General features: G+C 38.3%; 1 protein-coding gene across 31 annotated transcripts in view; it reads right to left on the reverse strand.

The window, feature by feature from the left end:
* PLEKHA5 (pleckstrin homology domain containing A5) overlaps positions 1-16,021 on the reverse strand; it is a 168,230-nt gene that overhangs the window by 107,270 nt on the left and 44,939 nt on the right. Inside the window, exons 4-5 of one of the 31 annotated variants that reach the window (XM_068659528.1) lie at positions 15,946-16,019; positions 14,185-14,805 (exon numbers count right to left, since the gene is read on the reverse strand). The exons of 29 other annotated variants lie outside the window; for them this stretch is intronic. In XM_068659528.1, coding sequence (XP_068515629.1) covers positions 14,756-14,805; positions 15,946-16,019 — 124 coding nt within the window. In that variant the 3' untranslated portion in view covers positions 14,185-14,755. Of the gene's footprint in view, positions 1-14,184; positions 14,806-15,945; positions 16,020-16,021 lie in introns of those variants that run through there. One more of the 31 variants, XM_068659553.1, reaches the window with a different exon arrangement.

A 16,021-nucleotide genomic window follows, 5' to 3' on the forward strand; every position in this document is an offset into this window, starting at 1 on the left:
TATATGCAACTTGCTTTTATTTTTCCCCTGCTATTAACGAAGATTCAAACGTCCTCAATACTGAAAGCAAATTAAATAGCTGGTTACTATTACTCAAAGACGGTAACTTCAAACAACCAAGAACAAAAACACTTCAGAAAAAGGAATGCACATCTTCTCCCATTTTATTAATGCACATATCATATGGCTACCAACATCAAAAGCTGACTAACACCTAAATCTGGACACGGACAGACAAACATTGTAGAAAGACAGCATTCATTTTTCTGTGTTTGTTTTTCTTCTGTTACTATCTCCATTTTCATAACTTATAGGAATGGTTAACTCCATGCATTCAGAGCCAGACATTCAGAAGTTTAGCACCTACAAACTTAAAATGAACAGATAATCTTCAACTATCTTACAGTGCTTGCACAAACTGCAAGAGGACATAACATTACCCAATGCTAAACACCTTCTTTAAAGGATATCCTCCCTCAACTCATCTCTTCATTTGTTTAATAACTTGCAAGTTACAGGACATGGCATGAAGGGGCAAATAAGGTATACAGCAAAGACATTTAGTAAATCACATGAGAAGAGACCTGTATTCTGTTCTTCATTAAGTTAGTGCAAGCCTTTTTTAAGTCTGTCTTTTTATAGTCTTTCACTCTTCATATGACCACAATTATTTTGAATAGTCAACTACGCTCTACCGTTTATATTGCCATTTCATTTCCAGATATAGGTATACTAAATGTTTTAGATAAAACAGTTTGTGCTCCTGCTCTTGTAGAACTACAATAGAAAAATAAGGTTTGTATCTGTTGTTTGCAGCTTATAAAAATACATTGGTCTTTAATATATCACCATAGATGATTCATCTGGAAAATTATATCAGCCTCTGCCAGAGAATATAAAACTGTCACTACTGCTCTGATTGTTAAAGTTGTTTTCTAAGTTTATATATATTTATATTGCAGGGTCTCTAAGACTAAGACCAGGCCTGAACCAACCAAATACAAGCCACATTCCTGCCTACACTTCTGAGAAGCTCTAGCCACAGAGACAGACAACCCACTTATCCTCAATGTAGAGAGAATCCCCCCAAACCCACTACTGTCCTCAAATTGCTTTTCTTTTAAATTTAGCAATTAGCTTTAGAAATACATTCAAGGTGAGTGAAAGAACAATAGCCTGACAAAGGCTTATTTGGTAAGCCTTTGTCAGGCTATTATTTGGTAAGGCAAATTCCTGACCATTTCTTAAACTCAGTCTGTTTGTGCTATTCCTTTTCATTTTATGACTATTCCTAGAATTGCCATTGCAAATCTAGGAAGTGATTCCATACACAAATATGTTTATGTTTGGATTCCAGAAATACTGTTTAAAACAATTTAAATAGTTATTCCCAATGTCCAAATGAATTTTCTGCAAATTTCCTATCTTACAAAAATGTTACTTTTTTTTTAGGGCAACTTCACTATGGATCTGGCCTGCTGATGACACATTCTTCAGTTTTACTTATGAACAAAAGCAACAAAGTATTTTCCAGTTTTGGATGCAGCACAACACAAGCAAAATGATCTGTCAAATACAAGTTTCTGTGCAGGAAACATTGAAACTCAGCAGCACTTTAGTGCTGCAAGACCTACAGTTATTTTCCAGTCCTTTTTTAATAACCGCGACACAGCACAATCCCTTTTATTAACTAATAAAGTCCAAGTTAAAACTGCTGAGATCCCATTTGGAAGGTATCTGAATTCTCTAACTTAATAGCTAGCGGAAGCTCTCTGCAAGGTTCTTAAACTTACTCAGAATGACAGTTATACAGGCATCCATTAAGCTTATTCTTTATACTAATGGAAGTAATTCTAAAAGTAAAAGCATCCTTTTGTAGATTTATAGCTTAGTATTTATAAAATAAATGAAAACATTTGCTGCATTTACAATTAACTATTTAAAAAAGCTATGTTACTCTAACAACTCACTATGTTGTACAGAATACAGAATTACTGACAGCAATTAAGTCGATGAGATACCTGTAGTGAAAGACAGGAAGACAAACTTCCATATGACAGAAAATGTAATGCATTGCAAAGAGAGTATTATTTATTTCAAAATGATTTAAAACCAAAATAATCACAGAATTCGTAAGTAGAGAAGTTTACTGAAAAAAAAGAAAAATTCTGAAAGTGTTCAAATTGAAAAAAAGAGCACTTGTAGGTTCAATGAAATCTCTCAAATGGGCAAATAAAAAAAATATATTGCAGGCTCTGGGGAACCATTTGCAAATGTGTGAAGGGTAGAAAGAGGAGAGACAGACCCTGTATCTCAAGCCTAGCATCAAGCCTCAATCAAACTTCAGAATCAGGAAGCCTCCAACCAATAAATAAGTAAATACATATACAAAACCCAAGGGGACTGATGGAAGATAAGCTCACTGCAGAAAGCTCAAATACCTGATTTTCTACATTTGTTTTCATAGTTGGAGAAGCCTTTAAGGAACACATCTATACCTAACTGATTCAAGAATGAGGAATTGTCCAGTGAATGCAAGGACCTGTAGGAAAGGGTTAAGCAATCAGTCCATGTTTCCCTTCTGTAAAGAAACGAGCTTATCTGTTGTTCAGAGTGCCCAAATTGCCTCAGCCCCACAGAATTGGAAGATGCCTGACTTTACATCTGGTTTTATGGAGCTACTAGTATTAGCTAGAGAACCAGGTGCACCTAGAGGATGCACGCAGTAAAGTAGAAAATGACATTGTTTAATAACAACGATGTAAAACGTTGCAAATGGAAAAATCTGCTATATTTTACATATTCAATAACAGTTTTTTAGATGACCATTTCTACTAGGGAATAAAACCTTAATCTTACAACAAACACCTTTTACAAAGAACTCACAGACAGTACTGTGTGCAGGTTAATCATTGCATGTATTAACATACACAAAACAAAACAAAACAAAAGGCAACAAGGATGAATAAAGGGCATATTTCCACAAATAAACAAAAACAGAGTAATAAACTGGCTATGGTGGTTTCAGCCTGATGGACAACTAAATTCCACCAAATCACTCCCCCTCCCCCCCCCTTATAAAGGGAGGGAGGGAAAATACAATGAAAGATGGCTAAAGGCTTAAGATAAGGACAGGGAGATCACTCACAAATTACCATCACAGCCAAAACAAACTGAATGTAGGGAGATTAATATAATTTATTGCCTACCACTAGAAGGCTAGAGCAGTGAGAAACTAAAAACAAACTAAAAACACCTTCCCCATCATCCACCTTCTACCTCTTCCCCAAAAGGGGCACAGCGAATGGGGGCTGTGGTCAGTCGTCACTTCGTCTCCACTGCTCCTTCTGGTCACTCTCTGCCCCTGCTCCCCGTGGGATCCCTCCCACGGGATGCCGTTCTTCCCAAACTGAGTGTGCGGGGGCTGCCCACAGGCAGCAGCTCCTCAGGAACTGCTCCCACATGGTTCCATACCACAGGGTCCATCCCCCAGGAGCAAAATGCTCCAGCACGGGTCCCCCATGGACAGCAGCTCCTCCCAGCCCCCCTGCTCCTGTGTGGGCTCCTCTCCATGGGCTGCAGCCTCCTCCAGGCCACATCCACCTGCTCCACCGGGGGCTCCTCCATGGGCTGCAGCGTGGAGATCTGCTCCATGTGGGACCCATGGGCTGCAGGGGGACAGCCTGCTCCACCAGGGCCCTCTCCACAGGCTGCAGGGGAGCTGCTGCTGCCTGCCTGGAGCACCTCCTGCTGCACCGGCCTTGGGGTCTGCAGAGTTGGTTCTCACTCCTCTCTCCCAGCTCTGTTACCCAGCAGTTGTTTTTTTTTTTTTTTTTTTTTTTTTTCCCCCTCCTTTCTTCAAGCTGCTCTCCCAGAGGCCCAACCAGTGTTACTCACTGAATCAGCTCTGGCTAGCACTGAGTCCCTTTTGGAGCCAGCTGGAGCTGGCCCTGGTCTGACATGGGGCAGCTGCTGGGCTCTGCTCACAGAGGCCACCCCTGCCGCCCCCTGCTACCAAAACCTTGTCAGGTAAACCAAATACACTGTCATGACAAGAGATATGATAATGATCCTGTTATCACTGGGTTTTATTGTAAAAAATGCACTCTGTCTCTTATACTAGAAGTAGGATGCTAGGTGGTAGTGATTAAATACAAAAAAGGTGGTAGCCCTGCATACATTTAGCTGCACCTTTGAACTGTGTTCAGCCTCCAAACAAACTTGAGGAGAGTTGCTGTAGGCTTAGGAATGCGTACAATAACCCATCATGTGCAGCTATATACAGAAAGTAGTACCTCAGCCTCTGGAGGTTACTGAACCACACATAGCTATTGGCTGGGAATTCACAGGTAGGTTCTAAAACCAAGCCAAAACAATAACAACACCACTACACAGAGCAAATCCTCATCTTCCAGCATTTCAGTTTCTGGCGATCGATGAGAAAACCTTAAATACACTTTGTCAGAAACCTTGAAGACAGCATGGATCCAGCTACCAGACATCATTTCTCATATTTGGCTGCTTACCTCAACTACTTGTAGAGCTCAGTAGGACTAGCATTAGTATCAACGTATAAAAAACAGAGTTTCTTCAACTTTACAAATTTCTTCAGTTTTTACTATTTCCCTGGTTTCTCCAAAATCCTTTTCAATAGAATAGGGAATGATCCACCAAGTTGTGGCATGGGGTTGACTTTTGCTTCCAATTCCACTAGCTTGTCAAAAATACATCTTCCTCCAGCAGGCCAGAACTTACAGACCACTCCCTATTTTCCTGAAAATTTACACAAAGGTAGCAGTTTTGGTTGTGGAAGGGAAAGGTGAGTAATTCTCAAAGCAGAGACATTGAAAGATTGAAAGATTATTGATCCAGAGGGGGAATTGAACTCTGAATGATCAACAGTTAATTTACAGTCCAACTTTACTAACACTGATGTGTAATGACATTTTCAATCATATAGTTGACATAAGAATCCTTGTTAGGGGGTTCCCACTGATATATGCCTAATACAAAGTTACTGTATACTAGTATATTTGGACAACAGATTCACAAACTAGCATAACTGTTTAATTCTATTCTCAGCTGAACTGCCAGATCCAGCACAGTGCCAGATTAGCTGCTAATACCACAGGCTTTTCTTTAATACAAGCTGAGACTAATTCAGCCAAGCCATTCTTAACAAGAACTCCCACTGTCAGACACCAGCCACTTCAACCTGCTGAAAGCAGATCTCATCAGAGGGACAGTTAAAATAAAACTAGCACAAATCAAAATCTTCATATTATGGACTTCCCTTTTGTTGAAGTCAATTTAACTGATCTAATGAGCTTCATATTCTTCAATATGAAAAAGTCTATATGATTCATAAAAACTAGAGGGAGCTACACATTAAATGCTTTTTTTAATTGACTTTTGTTTTCAGGCCAACCGCCCAGGGATAAAGTTTTTTTATTACTCCAGTATTTCACATCCTTCAAAAAAAGTATACAATTTGCACTCAGCATACCATTCAAACCAGGAAATAAGCTAAAAAAAAAAAAACACCACAAAATCCACATTAAATTAGACTTACTTGACTAGTAAACATCTCTTTAATTTTGAATCCTACAGTCAGGTTTTTGTTAAGATAGTAAACTCCAAGGATACTTTGCAAGATATTGATATTTTCTTAAGATACCCATCTTTAAAGTTAAGATGTATACTCACACTGGAAGTGGAATAATGCATATGTACAGTATCTTTAAGAACGAGAAGGTAAACACTGAAGATCTGACTTCCTATAAATACGTAAGAGACTTACTCTCATCCAAAGCCATTAATCACAGGAAATTAAGTTTCTCATGAAAAATAAGCGTGTGATGTATTACATGCTGAAACCAAAATACACAACCTAATTAGTCCAGGAAGGAAAGAAGACAAATTCATGAGAAAGACAGCCAATGCCTGTAACTTCAACACAAGTAAGAGGAATTCCACAGAATTCTATCAAGACATGAAATGGTTGATATTAGCAGGGACCTCTGGAGGCCATCTGGTCCAAACCCCTGCTCAAGCAGGACCGTGTCCTGGTGGCTTTTGAAGAGCTCCTGTGCCAGCACTCTGTCAACCACACAGCATAGAAGTACTGCCTGATGTTTAGACAGAACCTCCTGTACGCCAGTTTGTGCCCATTGTCTCTTGTCACGGCACATGGAACCACTGAAAAGAGCCTCATTCTGTCTTCTTTACCCCCTCACTTCAGGTATTTATATACACTGATAAGATTCCCCTGAACACCCTCTTCTCCAGGCTGAGCAGTCCCAGCTCTCTTAGTCTCTCCACACTGAGGATTGCTTAGTCCCCTTGATGATCTTGGCAGCCCTCTGTTGGGCTCTCTCCAGTATGTCTAGGTCTCTGCTACTGGTGGACCCAGAACTGGACACAATACTCCAGGTACAGCCCCACCAACACTGAGTGGAAGGATCACCTCTCTTGACTTGCTGGTGATAACGTTGCCTAATGCAGGCCAAAATACTATTAGCTTTCTCAGCAGCAAGGGCACGTTGCTGACTCATGTTCAACTGGTGTCCACCAGGACCCCAGCTCCTTTTATGCCAAGCTTCTTTCCAGCTGGGGTGCCCCAAGCATGTCCTGGTGCCTGGGCTTGTCCAGCCCCAGGCGCAGGACTTAGCATTTCTCGTTGAACTTCATGAGATTTTTGTAAACTGAATTCTTCAAGCTGTCAAGATCACTTAGAGGGCTGCACAGCCCTCTGGAGAGTCAGCCACCCTCCTCAGTTTTGTGACATCTGAGGAATTGTGTGTTCACTCTACCATATGAGTGGGCTATTGTTAGAGCAATTATCAAATTAGTTATGGATTAATATTCTTAATTGGTAAATCTTTAGAGATGCTGCCACTGTACAACTCAGATAATTAATAGTATTACAAAAATGCAATACCATGCTCTCACTAACACACAAACACCAGTCACACTAAGTAGGTTGCAAGTATGTCAGTAGTGAAAAAAAAGTTTTGGGTACATTTCTTGTTTAGCTTGGAGAAGAAAAGGCTCCAGGGAGACCTCATTGCAGCCTTCCAGTACTTGAAGGGAGTGTATAAGCAGGAGGGGGAACGCCTGTTTATGTGTGTTGGTAGTGATAGGACAATGGGGAATGGTTTTAAACAAGGGAGATTTAGGTTAGATATTAGGAGGAATTTTTTCACTCACAGGGTGGTGAGACACTGGAACAGGTTGCCCGAAGAGGTTGTGGATGCCCCATCCCTGGAGGCATTAAAGGCCAGGCTGGATGTGACTCTGGGCAACCTGCTCCAGTGGCTGGCAACCCTACCCAGAGCAGGGAGGTTGAAACAAGGTGATCTTTAAGGTCCTTTTCAACCCAGGCCATTCTATGATTCTGTGATACGCTTCCTCAGAAAAGGGTGCATTACAAGTGTTTGCTTCTGGCAATATTAGAACAGGAAGTTTGATAAAGGAAAAAAACAGTAACAGTACTTCTTAAAAAGTTTCAATTTAAGTAATAAACACTAAAACCCTAACCTTTACTAGCAATCCTGCCACACTGCCAGCAAAGGTTTGGGTTTTTATAAACATAACGAAAGACGTGTTCGGACTTATGGGTTGTTTCTATCTATATTAGCCTAGGGTTCTTACCAGACTGAAACATCAAAACACTGCATGAATAGAATTTAAGAAGTTAATTCTGCCATGAGTGTTTTTTTTTTTTGTTTTTGTTTTTTTAAAGTAAAACACACATACTACCACTTCTTGGAAGTTATTATTAAATACTTGCTGTTAACAGCAGGAGTTGCAGCTTTTTTTTTTTTTTTTTAAATCATTTGCTATAATTCTTAATACTTAGAATCTTCACCCACCTGCCCTCATATTTTAGGATTACCATTTCCTTTAGGTTTTATAATAGGAAGTAAAAACCTCCCTAAGCAATAGCATAGTGCTCCACTGCCGATCAATGTAATTAAGAATCTTCCAGAAAGAACACAAAGAAACAGACATGTTATCTAAAAAATATTACAAATACAAATATCTGAGTTACATGCATACAGACATTTTAGTGCCATCACTGTACCTTCATTCAAAATTATTACCACTTCACATTTCAAATACTAAAGAACATCAAGCCAAACTTCTCATATATATGTAAAATACATATGGGTATTTTGATTCTGTACCACTATTTCATGGCATACTATTATGCTTCTTTTAAAGAAAAATCTGTTTTGATAAATGGTTCCAGACAGCTGGGTGACTTGTTTAAGTTGACAGTCATTTGAATTTCTTGTTGGGTCTGAAGATAGAAGTAATCTTTGATAATTATTCAATTTATTCCTTCTGGATAAGAACACTGAAATGTACATGGTCTGTTCTAAAAGTAGTAGGACTGGCTTTTTCCTGGGCGAACAAGAGGTGGTCTGCGTGTGCAGGATCGGTGGAGGGGGATATTGGTAATGCTGGGAAAAATCGGCAGTCGGCTGTTGACCGTTGAAGAGAGCAGGTCGCTTGTACTGTGAACACCTGTTGAAACGCCTCGTCACGGAGAATCATGGAGCGTTTACTGAAGCAGCAATACGCGATCAAGTTTTGTGTAAAGCTTGGTAAAAACGGGCAAAGAGACTCACGACATGATTATGGAGGCCTACGGTGATGCTGCCAGTAAGCGGCAGAGCACAGAATGGCACACCCCTGCTTCCCCACGCCCCAGGAAAGAACAAATGAGCAAATCCAAGCAAAAGTCCATGCTCATTTGCTTTTTTGATCAACATGGAGTCATCCACAAAGAGTTTGTACCACCTGGACAAACAGTTAATGCAGTTTTTTACGTCAAAGTCTTCACAAGACCGCAAAAATGCATTGCTCGTGTCCACCCAGCCATCGTCAACAATTGGCGGCTGCACCATGACACCGCGCCGAGCCACACAGCATTCCATGTAGTGGGGTATCTTGCCCAGCACAAGGTGGCAACGCTGCCTCAGCCCCCCTACAGCCCTGACTTGGCCCCGCCAGACTTTTTTCTATTCCTGAGAATAAAATTGACGCTCAAGGGGAAGCATCACGCATCGGTAGAGGCGCTTCAAGAGGCCGTGACGAGGGAGCTAAACAGCATTCTGGTCGAGGCGCTCCTGGAGGCGTATGAAAACTGGAAAACTCGTTGGCAGCAGTGTGTAGATGCGGAAGGGTGCTACTTTGAAAAATTCTAATTGTTTTTTCTATGAATAAATTTTCATGAATAATTTTTTTTTAAATATATATATATTTTTAAATGAGTCCTACTACTTTCAGAACAGACCACGTAGATATTTATTTTAAAGACAAGATTTAACATTTCTGCTATTTTAGAGTATCTCTTACCAGGGTATAAAGTGTCAGCATTTACATTTGTCTGTAATGTGCAGTTACCCCGAGGCTCTCAATTGCATTAACACAGAAGCAGTATTAACCCTCAAATATTCTAGACAAGTTTTAAAGTTTAGGAGCAACATTAGAAAGCTGAACTACACTGCAACCAACTATTCCAGCCAACTTTCCGCTTCCAAATAATCTACACATGATTTGGGCCTCTTGTATGAATGCACAAGACATTTGGCTACAGGTCTCATTAACATTCTCAAGTCATCTCTTCCACTCCTCTTCCTTTTTGGAAACTTCAAGGGTTTATACTGTGAACTTCCTTTCCCAGAATCCTTACTAGTATCCCAGAATAATCTGTATTTAATTAATTCATATTAGCATAACTTAAAGAGTTGGAAAAACAGAAATTTACAAGTTTATTCATGATGGTAAGTGTGATGCAATAACTAATTGTAGGGAGTACATCTGCAAACAATTACACATATGCTAATCTTTCTTTGGCACTTCAGTACTTGGCACCATTTTTACAAACTAAGGTCACTTCACCTGGAAAAACCTATTCCTATGCCAAGGAGTCAATTATCTTCTCTATTAATATTTTAATATGGAACATACATAACTTATTCACTTGAAATATTTCAAAGAAGTTGACGTGCAGTGTAACTAACATACAAATGCAATATAAAAATGGAGACAAAACTACTAGATCCCATCTAAGCATTCAGCTTGTACCAAAGTGAAAAAAAAACACAAAAACAACACTTGTAAAGAGAAAGAAACCCCTGTAATAGAAAAAGGTCTGTGTTTATTAAGGTGAGCCTTATATGTGGTTTTGTTCTTGGTTTGAATAGCAAGAGCAGCAAGGTCGTTACAGAGTGTAACCACACACATCTCAAGTAGTGGAATGGACACAGTAAGTTTATTCAAGAAAAAAAAAAACACTCATTTGTTTGTCTATATCTTCACTTAAGACTTCAAAGATACTGAAAAATGACATACCTAAGTTTTTTATACAAAGAACAGAATCTGCCTTCAGAGCACGGAAAAAAAAGAATAAATATATTTCTTCTGGGCTGGACTCAAGGCTGGAACAGGGAGGAAAGCAAAGGAGAAAGAGGGATAGGACAAGAATGGTTTAAACCAGGTCACAAGTTTGTATGCTTAACGATAACTTTACATATACAGTCATTATCATTACAAAAGTATTTCCTCTTCTGAACTAATGATTTGGTTTATTCACATTAAGATACTCCTAAAACACCAGTTAACTTTGCCTTGAAGACAAAGATTTGCTCCGTTTCAGTAAATTATTGGCCCGAAAAACATGCTACGTGTTAGAGAGATTCATTAGCTAAGTGACACATGATTTAACATTTATGTCCCAGGTATTACAAAGTTCTTCCAGAAAGGCTAATGCTTTTACCAGCCAGTGAATTGTTAAGTTCTTCAGGAAATTTTAGTGAAAAGCTGCAAAGCTTAAAACTACCTTTCTTGCTGCCTACCCTGCCCTGTCCCTCATTTAGTATTACTTCAGTCCCAGTTTACACACCCAGTAGACTTAGTTTTAGACTTAGACTTAATTTTTTAGTTAATTAAAATAAGGACAAGAAAAATTCTGTTATGTGGTAAGACTGCAATACACATTTCCACATACTTAAAAAGGTTGCAACCACACAACACACCTACATGCATAAACAAAATTGTACATGCGAGAGAAAATAGCATGCAATGTTAATATAAAGCTACTGAGATCAACTTTCCAGATAAAGAATTAAATTGTGTTACAAAAAAACAACCCCCAACAACCCAGTCACTAAGCATTTAGTCATTCCTAATTTCTGAGTTCCTCAAATCCCAACACATGGGATACACTACACTGTTTGACTATAAGTAGTCAAACAGTGCTGTAACAAATAAAAGCAGCTTTCTTAAAAGCTCAACAAACCAGAGGGATGCATGTGTCAGGAAATAAAACACTTTTGCCAAGAAGGTGCTTATTTAATTCAACTATTTAGCAGTAGTATCTAATCATGCATGTCACATTTATTAAAAAAAATCAATACCCATTTCACTTAATTCAGCTAAATTGCTTTTGAAAATTAATTAAAAGCCAGAAATGTTTTCCATATGTCATTTAGGAGTTATGTAAGAAATATTGCTGCTGTCACTGTCAATTTGAAGCAAGTTCCATCAATAGTCATTAATCATAAAATAGATTCTGGATTTCTTCTTCACAAATTCTGCTTTACAACAGGAATGGGTTATGTTACTTGGATTTGAACCATTATATCACAATTTGTCCAGACTAACAGAAGTTTTAATCAGTTTTCATATTACTGCGTGCTTCCTGCTGGTCTTACTATCTTGCCTTCCTAAAGAGAAAGAATTACCTCTGAATGTTTTACTGTGTCTAGGGAATGATGTCTAGAGACATAATAAACTAACCCAGTCTTTCAGGTGATAGTTCAAATCAGACAACACACCACTTTTCTTTGTCCATCTGGCACATTCTGTTTATTTTCTTTGGCAATTTTTAGGTGTGCAATAAGGGAATATACCCTATGCAGGCCATTCTGTTGAGACCAATTTCAAAAACATTACAAAGGATTAACAAGCATTGTGCACTTTGGTGTCACCAAAATTTAACACAGAATGATTTATCCAGAAATAATAATAGAGAGGTAACATAACAGAGATGATTTGCTGGTAATAACCAATCATCAAACTGAATGACAGGTCATCAATATAACAAGTTCACAACACCTGAAGTAATAAATCACTACAAATTACAATGGTAATTTTAAGTAGCCAACTCAACATTTGATTTCCCATACATGCCCTAGTAGTTTTAAAGTACTTTCAATATGATTGGCAGAAGACATTCAGTGCTTTTATTAACTGGAACAACATAATGAAAATTAGTTAAAAAGTTAAAATATTTGTTCATTATGTTCCCTGAATTGATTTGGAGTCAAAAAAAAATCAACATTCCAGTACTGCAATGAGTTATTTTTGCTCCCTCCCCCACATTCAATCATGTCAAGGATATGCAAAGCAATAGATTTTTGCTATTCCCTTTTTCCTCTATATATACCACCTGCTTTAAAGCATAGCCATCCAATGAAGCCAAGCACATTTGTGTTTAAAGTAAGGACAAAAAAGCTAGATACAGCACTCATCTTCACCTGACGTACCTATTATTCACATTCATCGTCATTTGAGTCCCATGAAATTTTACTCCACATCCTACTCCCACATTACTTTTTTTGTCCTCATAGTTTACTTTTAGGCTCATGACAAAGTAAAAATATTAATCTGGACACTGACTGTTTTCATAGCAGGTTTACAAGAGGGGAAAAAAGATACTGAGAGACGTAAATAAAGAATGAAAATATCATCTGCTTCTAGTGGTCTGGATAATGTCTCCTGCTAAAATAAGACAGTCCTAATGGCAGATTTCTTACAAGAAGAAAAATCTTCATTTTTTTGTTCAGATACAGAGCCTCAGCTGAGTTTAACTATATAGTATCTGTATTTAAGATATATGTAGACTGCATACAGCATTTAGCATTCGCAACAGACTAGCCTCCTACGCAGGCGCTGAGCTAATCAGGCATGTCTGAGAGCTACCATAAAAACTAGAATCTGAAAAAGGAAAAACACTCATCAATTGAGAGGCTTACAGCAAGTCATGCTAATGCTTCAGAAAAGGGAACAGCACATCCTAGAATTTGGTATCACTGTCTTGGCCATGCTCACTCCAAGTTCAACAGAAGATGACGAAATTTTTCCCCCTCTCCTCCCTTGTTTTAACATGCTACTTCTACGTGAGCACATATTAACTAGTCATCACCTCCTCCAGCAAAGCACTGGAACAGGAAAATACTCAGTATATGCTGCCATCTATCAGAAAGTCAAGAATTTTCCATTTCAACTGAGGTAAGCAAGCGGGGAGGTGCTGAAGAAGGCAGGGAGGCTGCTGTACAAATAGCAGCCTGTTTTCTGGTTATAAACGCAAAAACACAAAAGCTACTATATAAAACCACACACAAAAAGAGCTTTCAAAAGTGGGACGCATGTCCAAGCACAGACGACAAAAACATGAAGCTGTGATTTGGCAGTCCATGAAAATTGCCTCTGGCACATGCCACGAAACAGAAACTTTCTCCAAGCAATCAGACAAGAACCTTCCAGAATGTGAAGTAGTAATAAAGCAAGATGAGAAAGGTGCACTTAAGACTGACAAAACCATGGCAGAAGAGCTAGTGTTCCATACAGGAGAAACTAAGTTCCCCCCAAGACTGCCAACAGTCTTTCTTTGTAGTCAAGAATGTTTTATAAACCGCTTTATAAAATGTTTATAAAATGTTTTATAAACAACATCAGTACAAGGGATTTATTTTGCTGAGCTGACACAAGTAAATTTCAATAAAACCACCAGGTCATATTAGTATTTATTCAGTAATTCCAAGGACATTAGGAAAAAAAAAGAGTAGTATGACATGATGGCATACCTCTCAAACTAACTTTTGTATCAGGGGAATGACACCTGACAAATTGTGATCCTATACTTTAAAACGTGCTCTACTGTTCTTTTTTGTTGTTGTAACAGCAGAGCAGTAAGTTTAACTTCTGTATTGGATAAGTTATCAGTTGTGATAATGAAGAACAGAATTAAGAGATATATGAATATATATGATACATTGCAAAAGAGTCAGCATCACCTCTGTAGAGGAATGCCTCACCTTGCAAGTCTACTGCAATCAAATCATCAAATCATATTAATCAGATCTGTAGGCTTATTTCAAAAAAAAAAAAACCACGACTTTTTTTTAAGTCCTTTATTTAGACCTTTGAAAGGAGCCCAATTGTCATCAGACAAAACAGAGTCCTCTGTATGTATTACTAACAGGTAAGAAGGTGCAAAATACAAGAATGGATTATATATTCATACCAACTTATTCATAAGCTATCTGAAAATGCAAGTGAATAGCACAGGAATAATTTGCAATTGATACAAAATTATTTAGGACAGGCAAAATTAGATTGAAGAAAGTTGCTGAGAAAACCCATAATACATGTAGTCTGTGCCTGACATACAAGGTAAGAACTGAAACCAAGAGCAGTAACTGCCAAGTGATTCTTGCAGGAAAAAGCAGCACGAAGATCAGGTTTAAGTTAGGTGTTACCTCACAGGAAGAGGCTGGAGATCCACCCAGTAGTTTCAAGGAGTCAGCTCAGTGGCAGACACATCCATATATGCAGAATAAAGCGTTAACAAATACAATGACATGCTCTGGTGTGGTTTTTAGCTCAGAACTCCAAAAACCGAAGGGCAAAGGGTGTGGAGGAACAGAACACTGCACTCTTCATAGTTACTCTATTTTTATTATGCTTTTCCATAAAGGTCTTCGCATTCATTAAACAGATGTCTTTGCTCTGCAAAAGACAGCCATTTTGAAGTTATAATCTAGATGACCACTGATTAAAAAAATAATTTTAAAAATCTCCGTTTATTGTTCAATTAAGATTGAGCTATAAACTACCACTACTTGGTCTAGACATCCCCAGGGCAGTCTTAATGTTATTTCTACCATAGGAATGTGGATATCACTGTAATAAAATAGAACATTTAAGATCACAATAAAAATCTTATCCCCGAATATGCATTTAGGGAGCACGCTAGAATTGTTTTGAAACTAGCATATAATTCTTCATGAAAGCAAGCTGATGTTTATGAGTCTTTTTTCCCCTCAAACTATTAAAAAAAAAAGTTAAATGAACATTCATATCATAGCACAGAACCTACGCTCTCAATTCACTAGTTCATTAACAAACAAAAAAAAGAAACCTATTATTCCCAACAAGAACATTTCTGCACCCTAGAGCATACTTTAATTACTAATGGCACTTTAAACTTCAACCCAAACTTCCAATAAAAGCCAAGTTGTGGAGCATCCTATGACATATGCTTTAAAACTGCATGGTCTTGCATCCTACCTTATGCCACAACAAGTTTAATATTGTAAATTAAGTGAATTAATTGGGCTTTCCAAAATGAAGCTTCCCAACAACAGTCACAGAAAAGCAACATTTTGGCAGGGAACAGAATTAAAAGACCATTTGTTTCACAAGCAGTCATCTCAGCCATTGCTACACATGTATACGCAAGAAAAATATCTTTAACTCCCTAAAGACAAAAATTAATTTCCCTGCAGAAAGAGCATTTGCATATAAAAACTATCTAGCCAGACAAACAAGGAAAAATCAGAAATTCAGCTCCCCAAAGAATGTGAAAACACTTGCTTCAGCATGCAACGCTAAGTTGATTCTTAAGTATGCCAGACAGTAAGTTACAGTACACTACTTCCAGTCTTTAATAATGCACTGAATAGACACTGTGTAAGCCAGCTGCTTTGATGCACTGATATCATTCATTATAGATGTATGCAGGAGACCAACTCTATCACAGTTTCTACTTCGAAGACCTCTCTCCTGTCCAAAAAAATAAGTAGCATTTTGAGTTGTACATGACATATGATACAGGAAGACAAAGGATCTTTGTCAAGGACTTCTTACCTTTCACAGAAGAACAGAAGGAAAACCCTCTCCACTTCAAATAGGTTATATTCAGATACAGAGAGAGAGACAAACT

This window comes from Anas acuta, chromosome 1, assembly GCF_963932015.1.
Source record: "Anas acuta chromosome 1, bAnaAcu1.1, whole genome shotgun sequence".
Taxonomy (NCBI): Eukaryota; Metazoa; Chordata; class Aves; order Anseriformes; family Anatidae; genus Anas; species Anas acuta.